Source organism: Quercus lobata, chromosome 6 (assembly GCF_001633185.2).
Source record: "Quercus lobata isolate SW786 chromosome 6, ValleyOak3.0 Primary Assembly, whole genome shotgun sequence".
Classification (NCBI taxonomy): domain Eukaryota; kingdom Viridiplantae; phylum Streptophyta; class Magnoliopsida; order Fagales; family Fagaceae; genus Quercus; species Quercus lobata.
Genome location: NC_044909.1, coordinates 36,024,412 through 36,042,478, shown reverse-complemented (window position 1 = coordinate 36,042,478; position 18,067 = coordinate 36,024,412). Strand labels below are relative to the sequence as shown.

The following is an 18,067-nucleotide window of genomic DNA, read 5'->3' as shown; positions in this document are numbered from 1 at the left end:
AGAGATTAATTACAGATAATGTGCTCATTACTTTTGAGTTAATGCACTATTTGGATCATAAGAAGAGTGGCAAGGATGACTTTATGGCAGTCAAGCTTGACATGAGCAAGGCCTACGACAGGGTTGAATGGGATTTCATTGAGGGAGTAATAAGGAGGATGGGTTTTCATGAGAAATGGGTTGGGTGGGTGCTGAAATGTATTACAACAGTAACATATTCTGTTTTAATTAATGGGGAAGCCCATGGTAGAATATCTCCGACTAGGGGTCTTCGACAAGGCGACCCATTATCATCCTATTTGTTTCTTTTATGTATGGAAGCCTTCTCTGCCCTTATTTCTGATGCAAGCAATAGAAATCTTCTCAATGGAGTATCCATATGCAGGGGCTGCCCTAAAGTCACTCACCTATTCTTTGCAGATGATAGTCTGCTTTTTTGTAAGGCTGATAAGGAGGAGGTCAGCAAGTTGGTTGAAATTCTGGGGTGTTTTGAATCCGCTTCGGGACAAAAAATCAACATGGATAAGTCTTCAGTGACCTTTAGCCATAATACTCTAGTTGATACAAGAGAGGAGGTCCTGGAGGTTTTAGGGCCAATGCAAGAGGTAAGGCAAAGGAAATATCTTGGTCTTCCATCAGTGATAGGCAAGTCAAAGAATCAAGTCTTTGCAGAAATAAAGGAGGAGGTGGGGAAAAAACTCTCTGGTTGGAAAGAAAGAATGCTATCTGTGGGGGGCAAAGAAATTTTAATTAAAGCAGTCACACAAGCCATCCCTACATACACTATGAGTTGCTTCCAACTCCCTAAGGGCCTATGTGAGGACTTAGAAAGAATGGAGAGAAATTTCTGGTGGGGTCAGAGAGATCAAGAGGCAAAAATGGCTTGGGTCAGTTGGAGGAAAATGTGCAAGTCAAAGTTTGAAGGCGGTATGGGCTTTCGCGACCTACAAGCCTTCAATCTAGTAATGCTTGCGAAGCAGGCATGGCGTATCCTTATCACCCAAACTCATTGATTGCTAGGATTTACAAGGCCAAGTACTTTCCTTATAGTGACATATTGGGTGCAAAACTTGGATGCAACCCTTCTTATGCTTGGAGAAGCATCTATAACAGCTTGGAGGTTATTAATAAGGGTATAAGGTGGCGGGTTGGAAATGGGAAGATGATTCATATATGGGAGGACAAGTGGCTACCTACTCCTACAACCTACAAGGTTTGCTCCCCCCCACAAGATATTGGTGATTTCCCAATGGTGTCTTCGCTAATTGATGAAGAAACGAGGCACTGGAAAGTGGACATGGTCAGGAGGTTCTTCCTTCCTTTTGAGGCTAACACCATCTTAAACATCCCTCTCAGCTATAATTTGCCAGAAGATAGTATAATCTGGATGGGGAACAAACAAGGCGTATTTTCTGTCAAAAGTGCATATTATGTTGGATGCAACCCTTCTTATGCTTGGAGAAGCATCTATAACAGCTTGGAGGTTATTAATAAGGGTATAAGGTGGTGGGTTGGAAATGGGAAGATGATTCATATATGGGAGGACAAGTGGCTACCTACTCCTACAACCTACAAGATTTGCTCCCCCCCACAAGATATTGGTGATTTCCCAATGGTGTCTTCGCTAATTGATGAAGAAACGAGGCACTGGAAAGTGGACATGGTCAGGAGGTTCTTCCTTCCTTTTGAGGCTAACACCATCTTAAACATCCCTCTCAGCTATAATTTGCCAGAAGATAGTATAATCTGGATGGGGAACAAACAAGGCGTATTTTCTGTCAAAAGTGCATATTATGTTGCTCTTTCAGTGGTGGAGAAGGCCGAGGAGGGTGAGAGCTCAAGTGGAGATAGTAGGACTCGCCTATGGAAGAAAATGTGGCAACTTCAGCTTCCGGCCAAGATCAGAATTTTTGCTTGGAAGGCTTGCTTGGATGGGCTGCTTACGAGGCTTAATCTAGCAAAGCGAGGTGTAAAGGTGGGGGCTGAATGTCCACTATGTGAGAAAGCAATGGAAAGTACCAGCCATGCATTAATTTATTGTGCTAAGATATGGGAAGTTTGGTGGAATTGGCAAGATTGTCCAATTAATTTGTTGGCTGGGAATATGTGCCTTGTGGATTTAGCCTTAAAAATTTTAGATGCTGGATCTCCTCTGGATCTTGAAACTTTCTTTGCCACTGCGTGGGCCATTTGGTTCAATAGGAATCAAGTGGTTCATGAGGCTAAATGCAGTCCCCACTTTCAGATATGGAATCTTGCAGTGCGCACTCAAGAGGACTATAAGAATGCCATACTGTATAGTCATCTTAAGCAGCAGGACCCAAATGTTGGTTGGGCGGCACCTCCTTCGGGTTTTTATAAGATAAATGTAGATGGTGCCACTGCGGGTTTTAGGGGTCGATCCACTGTGGGTGTGGTTGTTAGAGACAGTAGGGGGATGCTTGTAGCTGCGGCCTGCAAAGTTCTGAATGGAAATTATAGTGCTGCTGTTACAGAAGCCTTTACAGTGTTTGAAGGAGTTAGGTTGGCCATGGAGTTAGAGCTTCAGCAAGTCATTGTGGAATCTGATTCGGCTGGGGTGGTTGAGGCCTTTAATGAGAGCAACTGCAATGATGAGTTTGGGATGGTTATTCAAGGATCTCTGGGGCTGGTTTGGTCCTTTAGGAGCTGGAAGGTAAGATATCTAAAAAGGGAAGACAATAGAGCGGCGCATGAGCTTGCTCAGTTTGCTAAGGTAGCAGGTTCTTCGCAGCAGTGGACAGGAGTGGAGCCGCCTATGCTCCAGCAAGTGTTGCTGTTAGATAGGGCCAAAAGTTGAGTTTGTATTGTTCTGGTTATTTTCATCCTTGTTGCTGTGTGTGTTTTCTGTTGTACTCCAATTTCAGATTAATGAAATGCAAGCTCAGTTTCAAAAAAAAAAAACATCAAAGGATCACATTGGGAATGTGAAGATCACCAAACACATTCATGCTTATCATCAAAACATGTTATCAAACAAACATACATGCACATATGAATGCATGATGTTAGGTTCTAAGTACTTAGGAACTAATGTATTAGAACTCTAATTTGTATTGTTGACAAACCATGATCAAAACATGTTTTATAGTCTTGTTTAGACTTACTCAAAGTGTATGCGTTTTATGTAAAGTTGGAATTGAGTTGCTGCAGAAATTATAGTATGATTCTGCTTAACTCGATCGATCGAGAATTAGACTTGACCGATCGAAATTCGGGCAGAATGTTTTTTTGCAAAATTTTCCAACTCAGCCCTAAGCCCATATGACGTGTAGGGTTTTATGTTTTGCCCTAGGTATAAAAGGGAAACCCTAGCCACGCTTTAGGTTGCTCCTTTTGCTGTATGTGTGAATCTTTTGTGAGATCTAGAGGTATTTGTCTTCACACATACTTAAGATTATCAAGAAGGAGAATTCGATTCAAGAACTTGATGATCATTCAGTTGCTGCAATAAAAGCTTAAAGATACACAAGCAAGAGTGCTTGTACTTGCTGGAGAATCCAAGAAAGAAGGAGTCCGTGCTTTCGGAGCTATTACGTGGTCGTGTCAGTAAGTTTTCTACTGGTAGGTAGCAATAGGATGTTAGTGGTCTAAGTCGCTATTGTAAAACTTCGATTCTTTCATAGTGGATTCAAGTTTACCTTAAGGATATCTAGGTTAAATCCTCCTCAGGTTTTTACCGGTTTGGTTTCCTAGGTTATCATATATATCTTTGTATTCTTTATATTCCGCACTTTACATTGATATGATTATATGATTGTGTGTTAACTTAGATCTGAAATTTGGACTAAGTAATTACTTGACTAATTAACTAGGTTAATCCAATTGTGTTTTAAAGGATCTAAAAACGTACACATGACTTACCTTTACTTATCTCCTTGCATCACGACACCTATGGCATCAATGAATGGGCACGTGAATGAATGTATATGGCATTAAGACAAGAAACGAAGAGAAAACTCTGATTTAAACATGTAAACAAATAACCAACATGTGAAAGGTAAACAAACAACAAACATGTGAAACTAAGACTGAAGACCATAAACATGTGAAAAAGAAACTAAAACAAAAGCACATTATACAAGATAAAGAACAAAATAGAAGATCTAGGGCTTCTAGGCAAGATCATGCGTACGCATAAACAAGCCTGCGTACGTAGAAAGGATTATGCATACATGGAAACCAGCCTAGAAACTTTAACAACATAGCAAAAAAGAGCAAAGCATAATTAAATGATAAATCTAATGTCCTAACATGCTTAAAAACATAAAGAAAGTCTAAAACTAACATAAACAAACATATATAAACATGAACTAAACAAAGAAACAGATTAAAGAAAAGATTAAAGGCAGAAATGGAAAAAGAAGAGTTTAAAAGAATACCTAAAAAAAAAAAAAGCTTTCAAGCTTGATTTTGACCTTTCCCCTCAGTCAATTTATTCAAAAATCAATAGAAACGTGATTAGTAATCTTAAACTCAAATAATCAAGGCTAGAAAAGGCCACAATCAAATAAAATTGACTTAAGGATATTTTGTGAAAAAACTCCCTCTTTAATTCACTATTTCTAGTAAATCTTAGATTTTTCCTTAGGATTTTCTGTGTGTCTGAAAAGGTACAATGTAAGGCTTTATATAGTTGAAAAATAGGGGTTTGGAATGGCTCCCAGACGATGTGGGATTCATTCCAACCTCAGTCTTTCATGCAGAAAACTTGCATTTTTTGTCTCTAAAACCCTAGTTGCGTACGCAGACTTGTGTTTGCGTACGTACGCAGCGTGTGGCATGCGTATGCAAATCGTGGATTTTCTTATCCTTTATTTTCCAAAAATATATTTTTGCTCATTAAAAGTTATATTTTCCATTTTAACATATCTCAAGTCAATTTAACATCTGATTAGACCCTGAACCAAACTTGGGCCTTGGAATTTGGGCATCATTAGAGAACGGGAGTCCAAGTCGTAAGGGGTATAAAATGCGATGTCTACACTGCTGATACAGTGGGTTTCACTATAACAAATGGTGGAACATATGGTTGTAAGTTCAACATCCATTAGATTTGTATATAAATAAACTTATAAAATTAAGAAGAAAAGGAGGAAAACAATCCACATGCAATTTACAACTACAACACAAATTTCAAGAGATCCACTGGTCTTTTTATGAGTAACACAAAAACCATCAGCTACAAGGTCCTCACCCATCTCCTGCAACTTCATTATTGATACAAATACAGTTGAAATGGAAAACAAACCTACTCGTAATTGAAACACATACGAGTAATGAGACAAATAAACATTGAAACATAAGTGCAGTTACCCCCAGTTATTTAACATAAAGAAAGGAAGATAATTATTGAAGTTTTTGAGATAATCATAATCTTCACCCACCGGTGGCTACTAGCTAGAATTTATTCAATTCTACAAAGGTTTTCACCTTTCAAATCCCATTTTGGAGTCGACAATGAGTTTTTAGGTAGTTAAGGAAACTATCCAGGTACTGATCTTGACTCTTCTTGTCACCAAACAGTCCCTTCATCTCCTTAGCCTTGTCCCTGTACATCTTGCCCTCTTCCTCTACTATCACTAGCCTTATAAACTTAGCCACCGAGTCCCAAGTAAATGAACCATCCTGCTCGTTCCCCGGTATCAAATACCCAATATGTTTCTCTTCCAAAAGCTTAGCATTAATTCCTGGGTCTGCATAAAAGGTCAAGATTACGAGAGGTCTCTCAAACTGAAGTGCCTCCACCACGGAGCTCCACCCGGAGTGAGTCAAGAAGCCACCCACAGAGTCATGAGCTAAAATCTTGAACTGAAGTGCCCAACTCGTACAAGCCACCCCTTGTCCTTTGGTTCACTCCTCGAACCCCTTTGGCAACTCAATCAACCCAGTATCAACTGTCCCACATCGAGTTCTTAGTACCCAAAAAAAGGGTACCTTGGACTGTTCCAACCCGAGAACTATCTCGGTGAGTTCCTCTTGAGTAGGCTTTGCCTTGCTCCCAAATGCTACGTACACTACTGAACCTTCGGCTAGCTTGTCCAACCACTCTTTCATCCACAGTCACATGTCCGTTTTGTTCCCGCTGTTGTCATACACTGTAGTAGGAAGTTGACCAACTGGGAGAATTGGTTTTCTATAAAGATTCTCAAGAAGACATAGCCACTCTGGCTCGAGCTCCATGCAGCTTCTCACAACCACTATGTCACAGCCATCCATCACTTCCATGAAACGATAAAAATCTGTCACGTTTGACTCCTTGCAAGTTATGCCGCCATTGAAGATTTACATAACCTCAAAGAACCAATATGCCACCATGGTTGGGAATGGGACCCACTTAGGCAGCACCGCATAATACTCGGGGTTCTTACGGTCACCAAAATGGACTTTTGGCCCAATGTAGCTCAGTGCAGCCGCGATGAATATACTGAAGAAAGCGTTTAGGATGCCTAGTTTGCGGGCTACACCTCGTAACCAGTAAGGAACAAAGTTGTAAAGAAGTCAATCTGGCTATGAGCCTTGTAAGAATTGAGTCATGGAATCTTGGAGAGCATCGTAGGCCTTCTTTAGATACGAAAACTTGTTTAATGGGACATCTACGAGTGGAGCTACGTTCAAGGGTGGGGGCACCATCCCCCCCCCCCCCCCCCCCCCCCCCCATTTTAAATTTTTTTTTTAATATATAATTATTTTAATTTTTTCAAAATTTAATCTACAAAAATAAGAGTTACCCTCTCCCCCAAGTATTTGAATTAGTCCAATGATACTCTTAAAAAAAAAAAAAAAAATAGTCTGATAGTTATAGAGACATAACTTTATTTTTCACAATTTTATTTTTTATTGTAAAATGTACTCTTATATCTATTAAATATTTGATAAAATTTGGCACCAAACATGTTTAAATCTATTTTTTTTAACTCGTTATGTGGCGATTAACAGGTCATTGACTTATGAAAAAAATCTTGTCACTAAAACCACACATGAAATGTCTCTTTAGTTACCATATATTGGGTTAAAGCAAAATAACTTCAAATAAGTTTGGAGCCTAACTTGTTCCACCAAGTTTTAGATCATTCTTGTTTTTGAAAATTTTATTAGTTCAATTGAAAGATTTTTTACTTACTTTAGTAAAAAATATGATAATTTGTATCGAAAATGAACCTTTTTAAAAATTGTATCATGAAAATGGTAAAAATGAATTTTATTTTATGAAAGATTACCATCAAACATAATTTTGATTGAAAATAAGCTCTTTTTTTGTTTTGTTTGGTGTTTGTATATATATAACTTATCAAAATAAAAATCTGTGTGTATATATATGTGTGTATAATAAAAAAGCGTTTGTATATATGTGTGTGTGGGAGGGTTGTTTTAATAAATATATTAGTTCTGCAATTTGGCCCTCCAAACAAAAATTCTTAGCTCCGCTACTAGGGACATCAGTGGTGGCCTCAGCATTGTCTGGGAGGTCCTCGTGAGGTAATGGAAGCTTAACCAAGTCTATGAGGGGAGCCAAATTGGGAGGGAGTTTTGGGAGGCGATCAATGTTTCATGTTTCGTGGGGTGGATATGAAGGAAATGCGGTGACCCTTTCGAGTGATGAGCTTGGCAAGCTCTAGATAGGGGATCATGTGGCCAAAGGCTAGCCATGGGAAAAGGGCTATGTGAAGAAATCTGAATGAAGATCGCGCTACTTTTATAATTGCTCCCTTGTTTACACTTTTATGATTATTTGAACGTTGATTGAAGGTGGTGGGGTTGAGATTCTTTAATACTGATCAGGAGCTGTCTCACAATCATTGAAAAGTCTGGACACAATTTAAAAAAGTTTCTTGCTACAACTGTACCGTGGCATATGATTGGTAAAAAAAATAAAAAAGTGTAAGTGAGGGTTAAGAGGATTAGCATGCACGAAAAAGTCATATTCTTATTTTTAGCTCTATCAATACTAAAAAGCATGCTGCAATGGCGATGGTAAAACCAAAAAATATGGTTGTTGAGCTACATTTAGCTAAGATAGTAAAAAAAAAAAAAATTTATTAGAAGTTATATTATTTTATTGTGTTGAATGCTAAAATAAAACTATTAATATTGTGTGTTTTGTAAAGTGAAGTAGTAAAATAGATAAAGTAACTTTTTATGTGTCAAATTGCTAAATTTTTTACACCACTAAAGTTAATGCTCATTCACAATTTACCATATTAGAATTATGACAAAAAATTCGTAAAATAATTTGTAGCACTAAAAATGACTCCAAAATGATATGAGTAATTCTAGCACCGTCACCACCCTGTACGGACACTTGATCAGAATCTCATCCCCACGCAAAATTACCGCCACCAAAATAAAACAAACCAACGCTGATATATAAATATATAATATATATATATATATATATATATATATTTATATTTTGTCGTTGTTGATTGATTTTACATTTGAGTTATTAAGATCTGCTGTTTGATTGTCTGGGAATGGGAAAAAATGTGATTCATACGTGGAATTGGTGGAATGGTCTTTGAATTATTGGTGATAAGAAATGACTTGATGTTTAGGAATGGTAGATTGTGTAGTGTGGTGTCAGGAAGGGTACCTGGCAACCCTTAGGTATGTGACGATTGTTAGGGTGCATTGTGTTGCGTGATGTTAGGAAGGGTACCTGACAACCTGAGTACATGACAACTATTAGGGTGGATGGTTTCACAATGTCAGGAAGGGTACCTAATGACCCCTGGGTACATGACTACTATCAAGGTAGATTGTGTTGAGTGGTGTCAAGAAGGATACTTGACAAACCCTGGGTATGTGACGACTGTTAGGTTAAATTAAGTCGCGTGATGTTAAGAAGGGTATCTAACAATCCCTTGGTACGTGACAACTCCTTGGTGACATAACGACCCAAGCTTGGAGTGGAAGGCGTGTTGTATAATTGCAAGACTATGCCCGGTGTCATCCTTCTACTTGGGTCGTTGAATGGCTAGGATGCCTATCAGTTGGTCATTCGATTGACCTTGTTGGTATAGTTCTTAGTGTTGGATGACTAAACCGTGTAGAACGATTGGGGTTTAATTAGACGAGTAACTTGAGTTGATTTCTTTTTAACCTTATACAATCACCAATGGGTACCACTAATGTATTTAAACAATACGGCTGCTGTTTTGAATGTTGAGTATAAAGAGAACTAAGCTACGGGATGTATAATTGCATCATTCACAAACTGTTAAATATACTGTGCAAATTGATCTATTGAATCTTGATTTATTGCCTTCTAATAAAATATGTAAACTTCTTAAAATTTGATGCTTGTTAATGTTTGATTCTTTTAAGAACAATGACATAAGGAAATTTCAGTTGTCATTGTCACCTATATTATTTTAAATATCAGAAATCAGGCTGCCATTAAAAAAAAAAAAAAAAAAAAAAATTCTAACTATTACAAGAGCAGATGAGCTTATGTTGTTGTAATGCAACATTACTATTAAACTAAGGCTTTTTCCAATCTAATTTAGATTGGACATTATGAAATACTGTATTACAATCTCTACTAAATTCATTTCTCCTTTCCTTCTAGATGATAATTCAAGTTTATTTTGATGCATTTCTACTAACTTTCGTGGGCTAAAACCTTCATTTTTCAATGCCTTCAATTACTTTCCTTGTTTGTTTTCGTCTCTTTTCAGTTGGTTGAAGAAGAGCAAAGGACACAGCACTTTAGAGTGCAAGATTATTGAGCACGCTTGTCAAGAGGTAATATTTCAGCACTAGTGGAAGCAAGAAGGAAAAGAGAAAGACCAAGGTTTAATGGTAGCTAGAAGAAAATCAACCTTTTGGTTTAATATTTTGTTTACTGATACCCATCCTTTTAAGGATAGTGATAGTGCATTATACCTGTTTTTTATTTTATATTGCTAGAAAAATGTAATTATTGATTCATTATATGTTATTTTTTGTGAAACAATTTACTTTTGGTCAAAACTGATTGTATTTCAATTCAAGGTAGTTTATGAGAACAGTTTACTATATGTAAATCTAAGTGACTTAATGCAAACCATAATGACTTACGCAAGCCACATTCTTGATAGAAGAAATTTTCACTACTTTCTCAATAATTTTCTTTATCTTTCTGTAAAAGTTTCCACCATTTCCTAATAGGAGAAATTTTATTTAAATTTCCACATTAGCACTTCAAGCTAGAAACTTTCACAAAAACTTATTGTAGACATCTCATTTTGTATCCCATTAATAAATTTTGGTCCCCGGCCGGCCTCAATGATGAGCTTGACATATGTCACCCAAGGATAATTAAAGAATTTACAATGGTTTGGAAGTAATTGCAACTCAAAAGTGCTCAAATCATTTTGAAATCGATACCGAAAAATGACATTTGCTCACCATTTAGACCATAAAGTTTTATCCACAAAGAAATTTTGAGTGGGTTTTTGTTTCATTGAAAAGTAGACATTTTGAGTTTCAATTTGAACACAAAATTTGCCTAATTTGGACTTATATTGAGTAAGTTACGACCACTTGAAATTGGGCCAACTGGGCATTCCGATTTTTTGGGTTTTAAAACTTCATTTTAAGGGCCCAAAATATCATGTTTTGATGTGGGCCGGCCCATAAACTCTTAAGAACATCCAAAGATTATTAAAAAGCCCCCAAAACCCTAATTTTAACTTATAAATACTTATCTTATGTTTCCAATAAAAAACCTAGCTAGAGAGTGATTTTTGGCCTCAATCTTTTCTAAAACCCTATTTTCTCTTTTCAAAACCCTAGGGCAGAACCTTAGCACGTTTTTTACAAAATTAAAACATCTCTTTAGTTAGTTCTAAGGTAGAAAGTTTGTTTTCCAAGTTGTTTTCTAAGTTGTTTTCTAAAACTTTTTCAAAACCTTTTGTTCTTGAGTTGTGATTACTAACTATTGTTGTGTTTTTTAATTCTTCTTATTCCCTCAATCTAATCTTTGTGTTGTAGGCACTGAGGGGTCAGTTAAACAATCTCAAATTTGTGATTATAAAGCAAGGTGAGTCTCTTTCCCATGATTTCTTACTTTGCAACATAGGATTCACATGATTCTTTGTTTGATGTTATCTTAAGTGTTCTTACCATATTTGTTTGATGTTATGATATTTTTATCCATGTTTTAATATGATTTTAGGTTGTTTATAATATGTTTTAGTTGTTCTTGTTATATTGTTTTAGTTATATGTAAATTTTAACATGTTTAGTATATTTATTTGGTTTGCTTGTGGTTATTTATTTATGTTGATGCTTTGTTTTGTTTTCTTTATGTTAGTTTAGTGTTTAGGGTTCTAACATACTTATTTGATTTCTATTTTTGTATCTTTGAATGATTAAATATGTAAAAATGTAATTTTTCGAATTTGTGCTAAAGGATGCGTACACATCTTTGAGTATGCGTACACACCCCGAACCCAGATTAGGGCAAAATCTTATTTTTATTTTTTTTAATTATTTTTCACATGTAATTTGATTCTTTTTTACTCTGTTTTAGGTTAATTATTTACTATGTTTGTTTGAGTCTTTTTGCTATATTTGGTTTACTTCATAATCTTTTCTCATGTGTATGATTTAATTGTTATCTTTTCCTTTTTTAATATAATATGTTTGATTGTGTTTTACTTGTTTCATTTTATATTATGATGTGATATTTAATATTTTGTGTGTGTTATATCCCTAAGTGCCCCTAAGCGCATGATGTATGTTTAGGTTAAGGATTAACGCTCTCTTAATAAATTCTTTAATTCAATATGGCCTAGCAACACATAATGGAAGCTAGCCCACAAGCCAAGCAGTCTTGGGTGCCTAACACCTTCCCAAGCCGTACCTAAACTTTGGACCCATAGTCTAGTATGCAGACCCATGCATGTAAGTAATTGGCCCAAAAGGCCCAATATGGTTTCTAGGCCCAATCTAGGTGACGACTCCATTTTTTCTCCGCCACGGTCCACTCGACCGAGGCGTACTCTCCTTTGTGCCCACACTTATACATTAGTAGAATGCCATTAATTTCATATAAGTTGAACATTACATAGTTGTGAACATTTTTTTATATTACATTACATCTAATCTAAATAGGTAGGAATATTACATCATAAGCCCCCCCCCCTTTTTTTTATCTCTCCTACATTAATAGTTATTGCAACTAAATATGACTTCCATCATTAACACTTTGACCCAAACAAAAAGGCTATCACAATCCCACTTAGAAATTGTCTTATAATGCATTGCAACTTCGTTCTTCAGCTTTCAATTGGAGCCCAATAGTCCGTTATTAACATTTTTGCTCCTTGGCATGAATTCAATATCATGCCACTCAAAACAGTTACATACATTATGATCCTTCATAACAAAAAAAGAGAAAAAAAAAAATTATTAGACTATGCACAACTTAGAACCAAAAATAGGTAAGTGAAACTGAAATGAAACAAATGAACACCCAAAACCTAGTACTTGCACCACAAGATTCATAAAAGGAAAACTTTGTGTCACGTGTAAACTAGAGTCCTATCAAGACTACTTTATTCATCTAGGGTTAGGGTTTCTGGGCATTTTCATCATCACCCTAGGGTTTGTTTTACTATTTAAACATACTGTAGCCGTCAAGGCAATTCAGTTTTTTAGATTTATAAATACACAATCTCTGTCTATTTCTCTCTGGTGGATTCCAGAACCCTATTACCTTGTGGATTCAAGGGACCCCTCGTGGATTTGAGATTTTCATTTAGAAGCAAACGTGTTTAGTTTACTTTTCCATTTAGAAAGTAACGTGTTTGTTTTCTTGTAGCTTTGCAACATCACTTCTTATGGCTAATATATCTCTAACTATAATTTATAAATAAAAACTTAAAAAGTCAAATTTTATTCGGCAAAAGTATTGATTTGGTAATTGTGTAAAATTTATGGAGTAAATTAGCAAAAATAAATGTATGGACATTTTTTCCAAATCGTAATGATAATGATAAGATACAAATATAACAAACTTGTTGTGAACGGATTCATATCTACGGATCTACCTACCTTTGCATGATTTATAAAGCAAAACTAAATTATCTGCAAATTCGTGCATTATTAATCCCTACATCTTGAATGAATAATGTAACTATTCAGAATCCACCATTAAAATATGCTTTTTTTTAAATCACTTTAAAGTCTACAAAGCATTTACTATTCATGTAAAAATACTTCTAAATGTAGTAGCCTGTTATTAGTAGTATAGAATAATATAGATAACATAAAAACCTTATATAGTTTTTAAACTTAAAAAAAATTTCGTCAAACTATGTGAATCCAACCTATGGTTTTTAATATAACAACTTACTAATAAACAAATTCTAATTAATTTAGAAAACTTACGATGACATTCATTTGCCTTTTCATGCATGTGTAACAACATGTGTGTAATATCTTTTATTTCTTTGTTAATACTGCTACTTAATTAGCATGTCTAAGAGGTGTATAATCAAAGAGGAGAAAAAAAAAATTAACTTTCTATAGAATTTATCAAAAATTTAATAGTAAGCACTATACATTTCTTAATAAGTAAAAACCAACATTCAGAAAACAAACTAATGGGTCCTAATTCAAATGACACCTCCTTATTGATGCACCTAAAACAATTGGCAAGTAGAAATTGAAATCAAATCAAATGCCTAGTTACTTATAAGTCTAAGAATAGAGAACAACTCTTCAAGAGCACTCTCTTGAAAAAAGTGCTAGGTTTATTAGTTCTCATCTGAGTCCGCTACTATTTTTTTTTTATTATCAACAACCAATCACCACATTAATAGTTTGTAAAAAAAATTATAAAATAATTTATAGCTCTAGCATTTTCTATCTGTATCTACATCAAAACTGAGTTGCTTCCTATTTATACAAGCTGGGCTTAAGCACTCACAGATTCACTGTTAATACATGGCCTATTGCCAGCTCGCACAAGCCTAAACTAATAGCTAACAAAGTATGTTACAATTCCATGACAAAACTAACAACTTGTCCCTAACTGCCTGCCCCAAGCTGATAAAGCTAGTTGTAAACACAAAATCTAAAGTTTGGAAATCAAACAATTAACAATGTTTCACAAGTGTAAATTTGTATTGATGTATCACTACAAAAAACTGGGCCTATAGTGGTGTTTGTCGAAAAAGCCACTATAGGTACCCTATAGTGGCGTTTTTAAACAAGGGTCTATAATAGTGTTTCCAAGGGCCTATAGTAAACGCCATTATAAGTAAATTAATTTTTTTCCCAATTTGGCTATAGTGGCGTTTGAGAAACACCACTATAAGTCTATACCCTATAGTGGCATTTCTGAAACGCTGCTATAGGGTTTTTTAAAAAAAAAATTTCACCCTATTGTGGCGTTTTAGGGTATACCTATATTGATGTTTGCAAACGCCACTATAGGCCCATTTGGGCTATAATAGCGGTACAATAATGGCGTTTGTAAACACCACTATAGCCCAAATGGGCCTATAGTGGCATTTTTTGGACCTGTAGTGGCGTTTTTGAACGCCACTATAGGTCCAGTTTTTTGTAGTGTATAATTCTTGAAAATTGAATCTTGTTACAAAAGAATACTCCTCTGATTCGATCTCCTTGAAAAATCTTTGATTCAAGTATAAACTTGATTCGTACACCAGATGCTTTTCAATTTGATTGAGAAAGGGATCAAAAGATCTTTGAAGTAGAATTACGAAGAATCTCTAACTATGTGTTTGTTAGGAATCCTTTGTTCTTCACGTTCTTCATGTGTTCTTTGAAAGTTCTTTGTGTGTTCTTTGTCTTCAAAGATTGTAGTGGAAGTTCTTTGAGACTTTGGAGCCTTGAATTCGTAGATCTTCACTAAAGTGCAATCTTTTGAAGTTTCTAAACACTTTTGGACTTGATTCCAATACACTTTGAGATATAGAAAGATGACTTGAACGATTTTTTTTCGAATGTTGTTAAGATTCGAATGTTGAAGTTCTTGGAGGTTTTAGAGCTTGATTCCGGTAGAGCTTCAAGACTTTTGAATGTGTGTGAATCTCTCCTTTAAGACTGAGAAAGGTCTCTATTTATAAAAGTCTTGAAGATATTGGAAAGGACGTGATTGGCTCACATTAGTGACACGTGTCATGATTTGAATGAAGGGACTTTATGTCTTATTCTCCAAGGGACACATGGCATTATATGATTAGCCAAAGTGTTCTAATTTAAAATAACACATAACAATATTTAATTTGATTGCTTATGTCAATTTAAAATTAAAATATCAACACGTGTCAATGTGTGATTGGCCCTTAAGTATTCTTTGCAATTCTTATTTAGAAACACTTGGAATATTTCGATTGGTCTTTAAATAATGTCAATGAGGGCCACTAAATAGTGTGTACCGCTTTGTGGTTGGTTGCAAAATTTCCACTTCTACCCCAGTAACTAACTACAAACAACCTTATTATTTACAAACGTATGACACTAAAGTACTACAAGGAAGTAAATCATATTCCAACTACTGGCTTAATAGGCTGCTAGCTCACAAGGATGCAAGGCATGTCTAAAATTGTTGCATCACTTACTCTAAGAAAGAAAATGTTAGAGTTACAATCTATTTCACCATATTTTTACAAATTGTTAATGTTGTGAATTTTACCCTAACAAATGGTGGAATGTATGGTTGTAAGTTCAACATCCATTGGATCTATATATCATTAAACTTATCAAATCATCTAAAAGAAAATGAGGAAAACAATCTACATGCAATTTGCAACTACAACACAAATTTCAGGAGATCCACTAGTCTTTTTATGAGTAACACAAAAAGAATCCGCTACAAGGTCCTCACCATCTCCTGCAACCTCATTTTTTATGCAAACACACTTGAAATGGAAAACAAACCCACTCGTAATTGAAACGCATACGAGTGATGAGACAAATAAACATTGAAACAAACGTACAGTTACCACCAGTTATTTAACGTAAAGAAAGGAAGATAATTATTGAAGTTTTTGAGATCTTCGCCCACTGGTGGCTACTAGTTAGAAATTATTCAACTGCAAAGGTTTTCACTTTTTAGATCCCATTTTGGAGACGACGATGGGATTTTAGGTAGTCAAGGAAACTATCCACGTACTTATCCTGACTCTTCTTGTCTCCAAACAGTCCCTTCATCTCCTTAGCCTTGTCCCTATACATCTTCCCCTCTTCCTCTACTATCACCAGCCTTAGAGACTTTGCCACCGAGTCCCTAGTAAAGGAACCATCCTGCTCGTTCCTTGGTATCAAATACCCAATATGTTTTTCTTCCAAAAGCTTAGCATTAATTCCTTGGTCTGCATAAAAGGTTAAGATTATGAGAGGTCTCTCAAATTGAAGTGCCTCCACCACGGAGCTCCAACCGGAGTGAGTCAAGAAGCTACCCACAGAGTCATGAGCTAAAATCTTGAGCTGAGGTGCCCAACTCGTACAAACCACCCCTTGTCCTTTGGTTCGCTCCTCGAACCCCTCTGGCAACTCAATCAACCCAGTATCAACTGTTCCACATCGAGTTCTTAGTACCCAAAAAAAGGGTACCTTGGACTGTTCCAATCCAAGAGCTATCTCGGTGAGTTCCTCTTGAGTAGGCTTTGCCTCGCTCCCAAATGCTACGTACACTACCGAACTTTTGGCTTGCTTGTCCAACCAATCTTTCGTCCACAGCCAAGTTTCGGTTTCGTTGTCCCTGCTGTCATGCACTGTAGTGGGAAGTTGACCAACCGGAATAACCGGCTTCCGATGAAGATCCTCCTGCAGTTGTAGCCACTCTGGCTCGAGCTCCATAAAACTTCTCACAACCATTATGTCACAGCCGTCCATCACTTCCACGAAACGATAAAAATCTGTCACGTTTGACTCCTCGCAGGTTATACCGCCATTAAATATTTTCATAACCTCAAAGAACCGAAGTGCCACCGTGGTTGGGAATGGGACCCACTTGGGTGGCAAAGCATAGTCCTCAGGGTTCTTGCGCTACTAAAATAGGCTTTTGGCCCAATGTAGCTTAGCGTGGCGGCAGTGAATATGCTGAAGAAAGCGTTTGGGATGCCTAGTTTGCGGGCAATACCTGGCAACCAGTAAGGAACAAAGTCGTAAAGAACCCAATCTGGCTTTGAGTCTTGTAAGAACTGAGTCATGGAGTCTTGGAGAGCATCGTAGGCCTTCTTGAGGTACGGGACCCTGTTTAATGGGACATCATTGGTGGCTTCAGCATTGTCTGGGAGGTTGTCCACGTGAGGTAATGGAAGCTTAACCAAGTCTATGAGGGGAGCCAAATTGGGAGGGAGTTTTGGGAGGCGATCAATGTTTCGTGGGGGTAGATATGAAGGAAATGCGATGACCCTTTTGAGCAATGAGCTTGGCGAGCTCTAGGTAGGGGATCATGTGGCCAAAGGCTAGCCATGGGAAAAGGGCTATGTGAAGCTTCTTGTCGTTGGGCATGGAAACGCAAGGCACTGAAATGGAATCCAAGGTTGGATATCAATATTTGACAAGAAATCTGAGTGAAGATCGAGCTACTTTTGTAATTGCTCCCTTGGTTACAGTTTATGATTAGGGGTGCTTCTTTTACACACTGTATTTTTATTTTTTATAAACCGAAAAAGTGACGTTACACGGTAGACAAGGCTATTTTTTTGTAAGTTACTTGATGTTATTGAAGGTGGTGGGGTTGAGATTCTTTAATGTGGTTTACTTTCCAAGCAGAAGCCAACGTTGCTGTCATACTGGTCAGGTGCTCTATCACAAATAATTCTAGCACCATTCCATACCACATGTATATGAACAGAAAGAACCATATCCCAGGCAAAATTTTATATATGTATATATACACGTCGGCGCGCGCGCGCGCACACACAAATGCTCAAGCACGCGTGTGTTGGTGTTGGCACACAAATATATTATTTGGCCCCAATCTTGATATTGCCACATTGGATAATAGATTCATTTATGTGAATTTTTTTTTCTTTCATTGCTATTAATATAAACTTATAAAGTATTCAATTGTAACAAT

The 18,067-nt window shown here is 36.5% G+C and overlaps 1 protein-coding gene and 1 pseudogene across 1 annotated transcript; both read right to left on the bottom strand.

Moving 5' to 3' along the window:
• Positions 1-5,199: 5,199 nt before the first annotated feature.
• Positions 5,200-6,651, bottom strand: LOC115950202 (annotated as a pseudogene).
• Positions 6,652-15,704: 9,053 nt separating this feature from the next.
• On the bottom strand, positions 15,705-17,744 carry LOC115993844 (UDP-glycosyltransferase 91A1-like). The gene is given in 3 exon segments (XM_031117817.1): positions 15,705-17,030; positions 17,033-17,369; positions 17,371-17,744. Coding segments are annotated over 3 exon segments (1,401 nt in total). The 5' UTR covers positions 17,497-17,744; the 3' UTR covers positions 15,705-16,092.
• Positions 17,745-18,067: the final 323 nt, after the last annotated feature.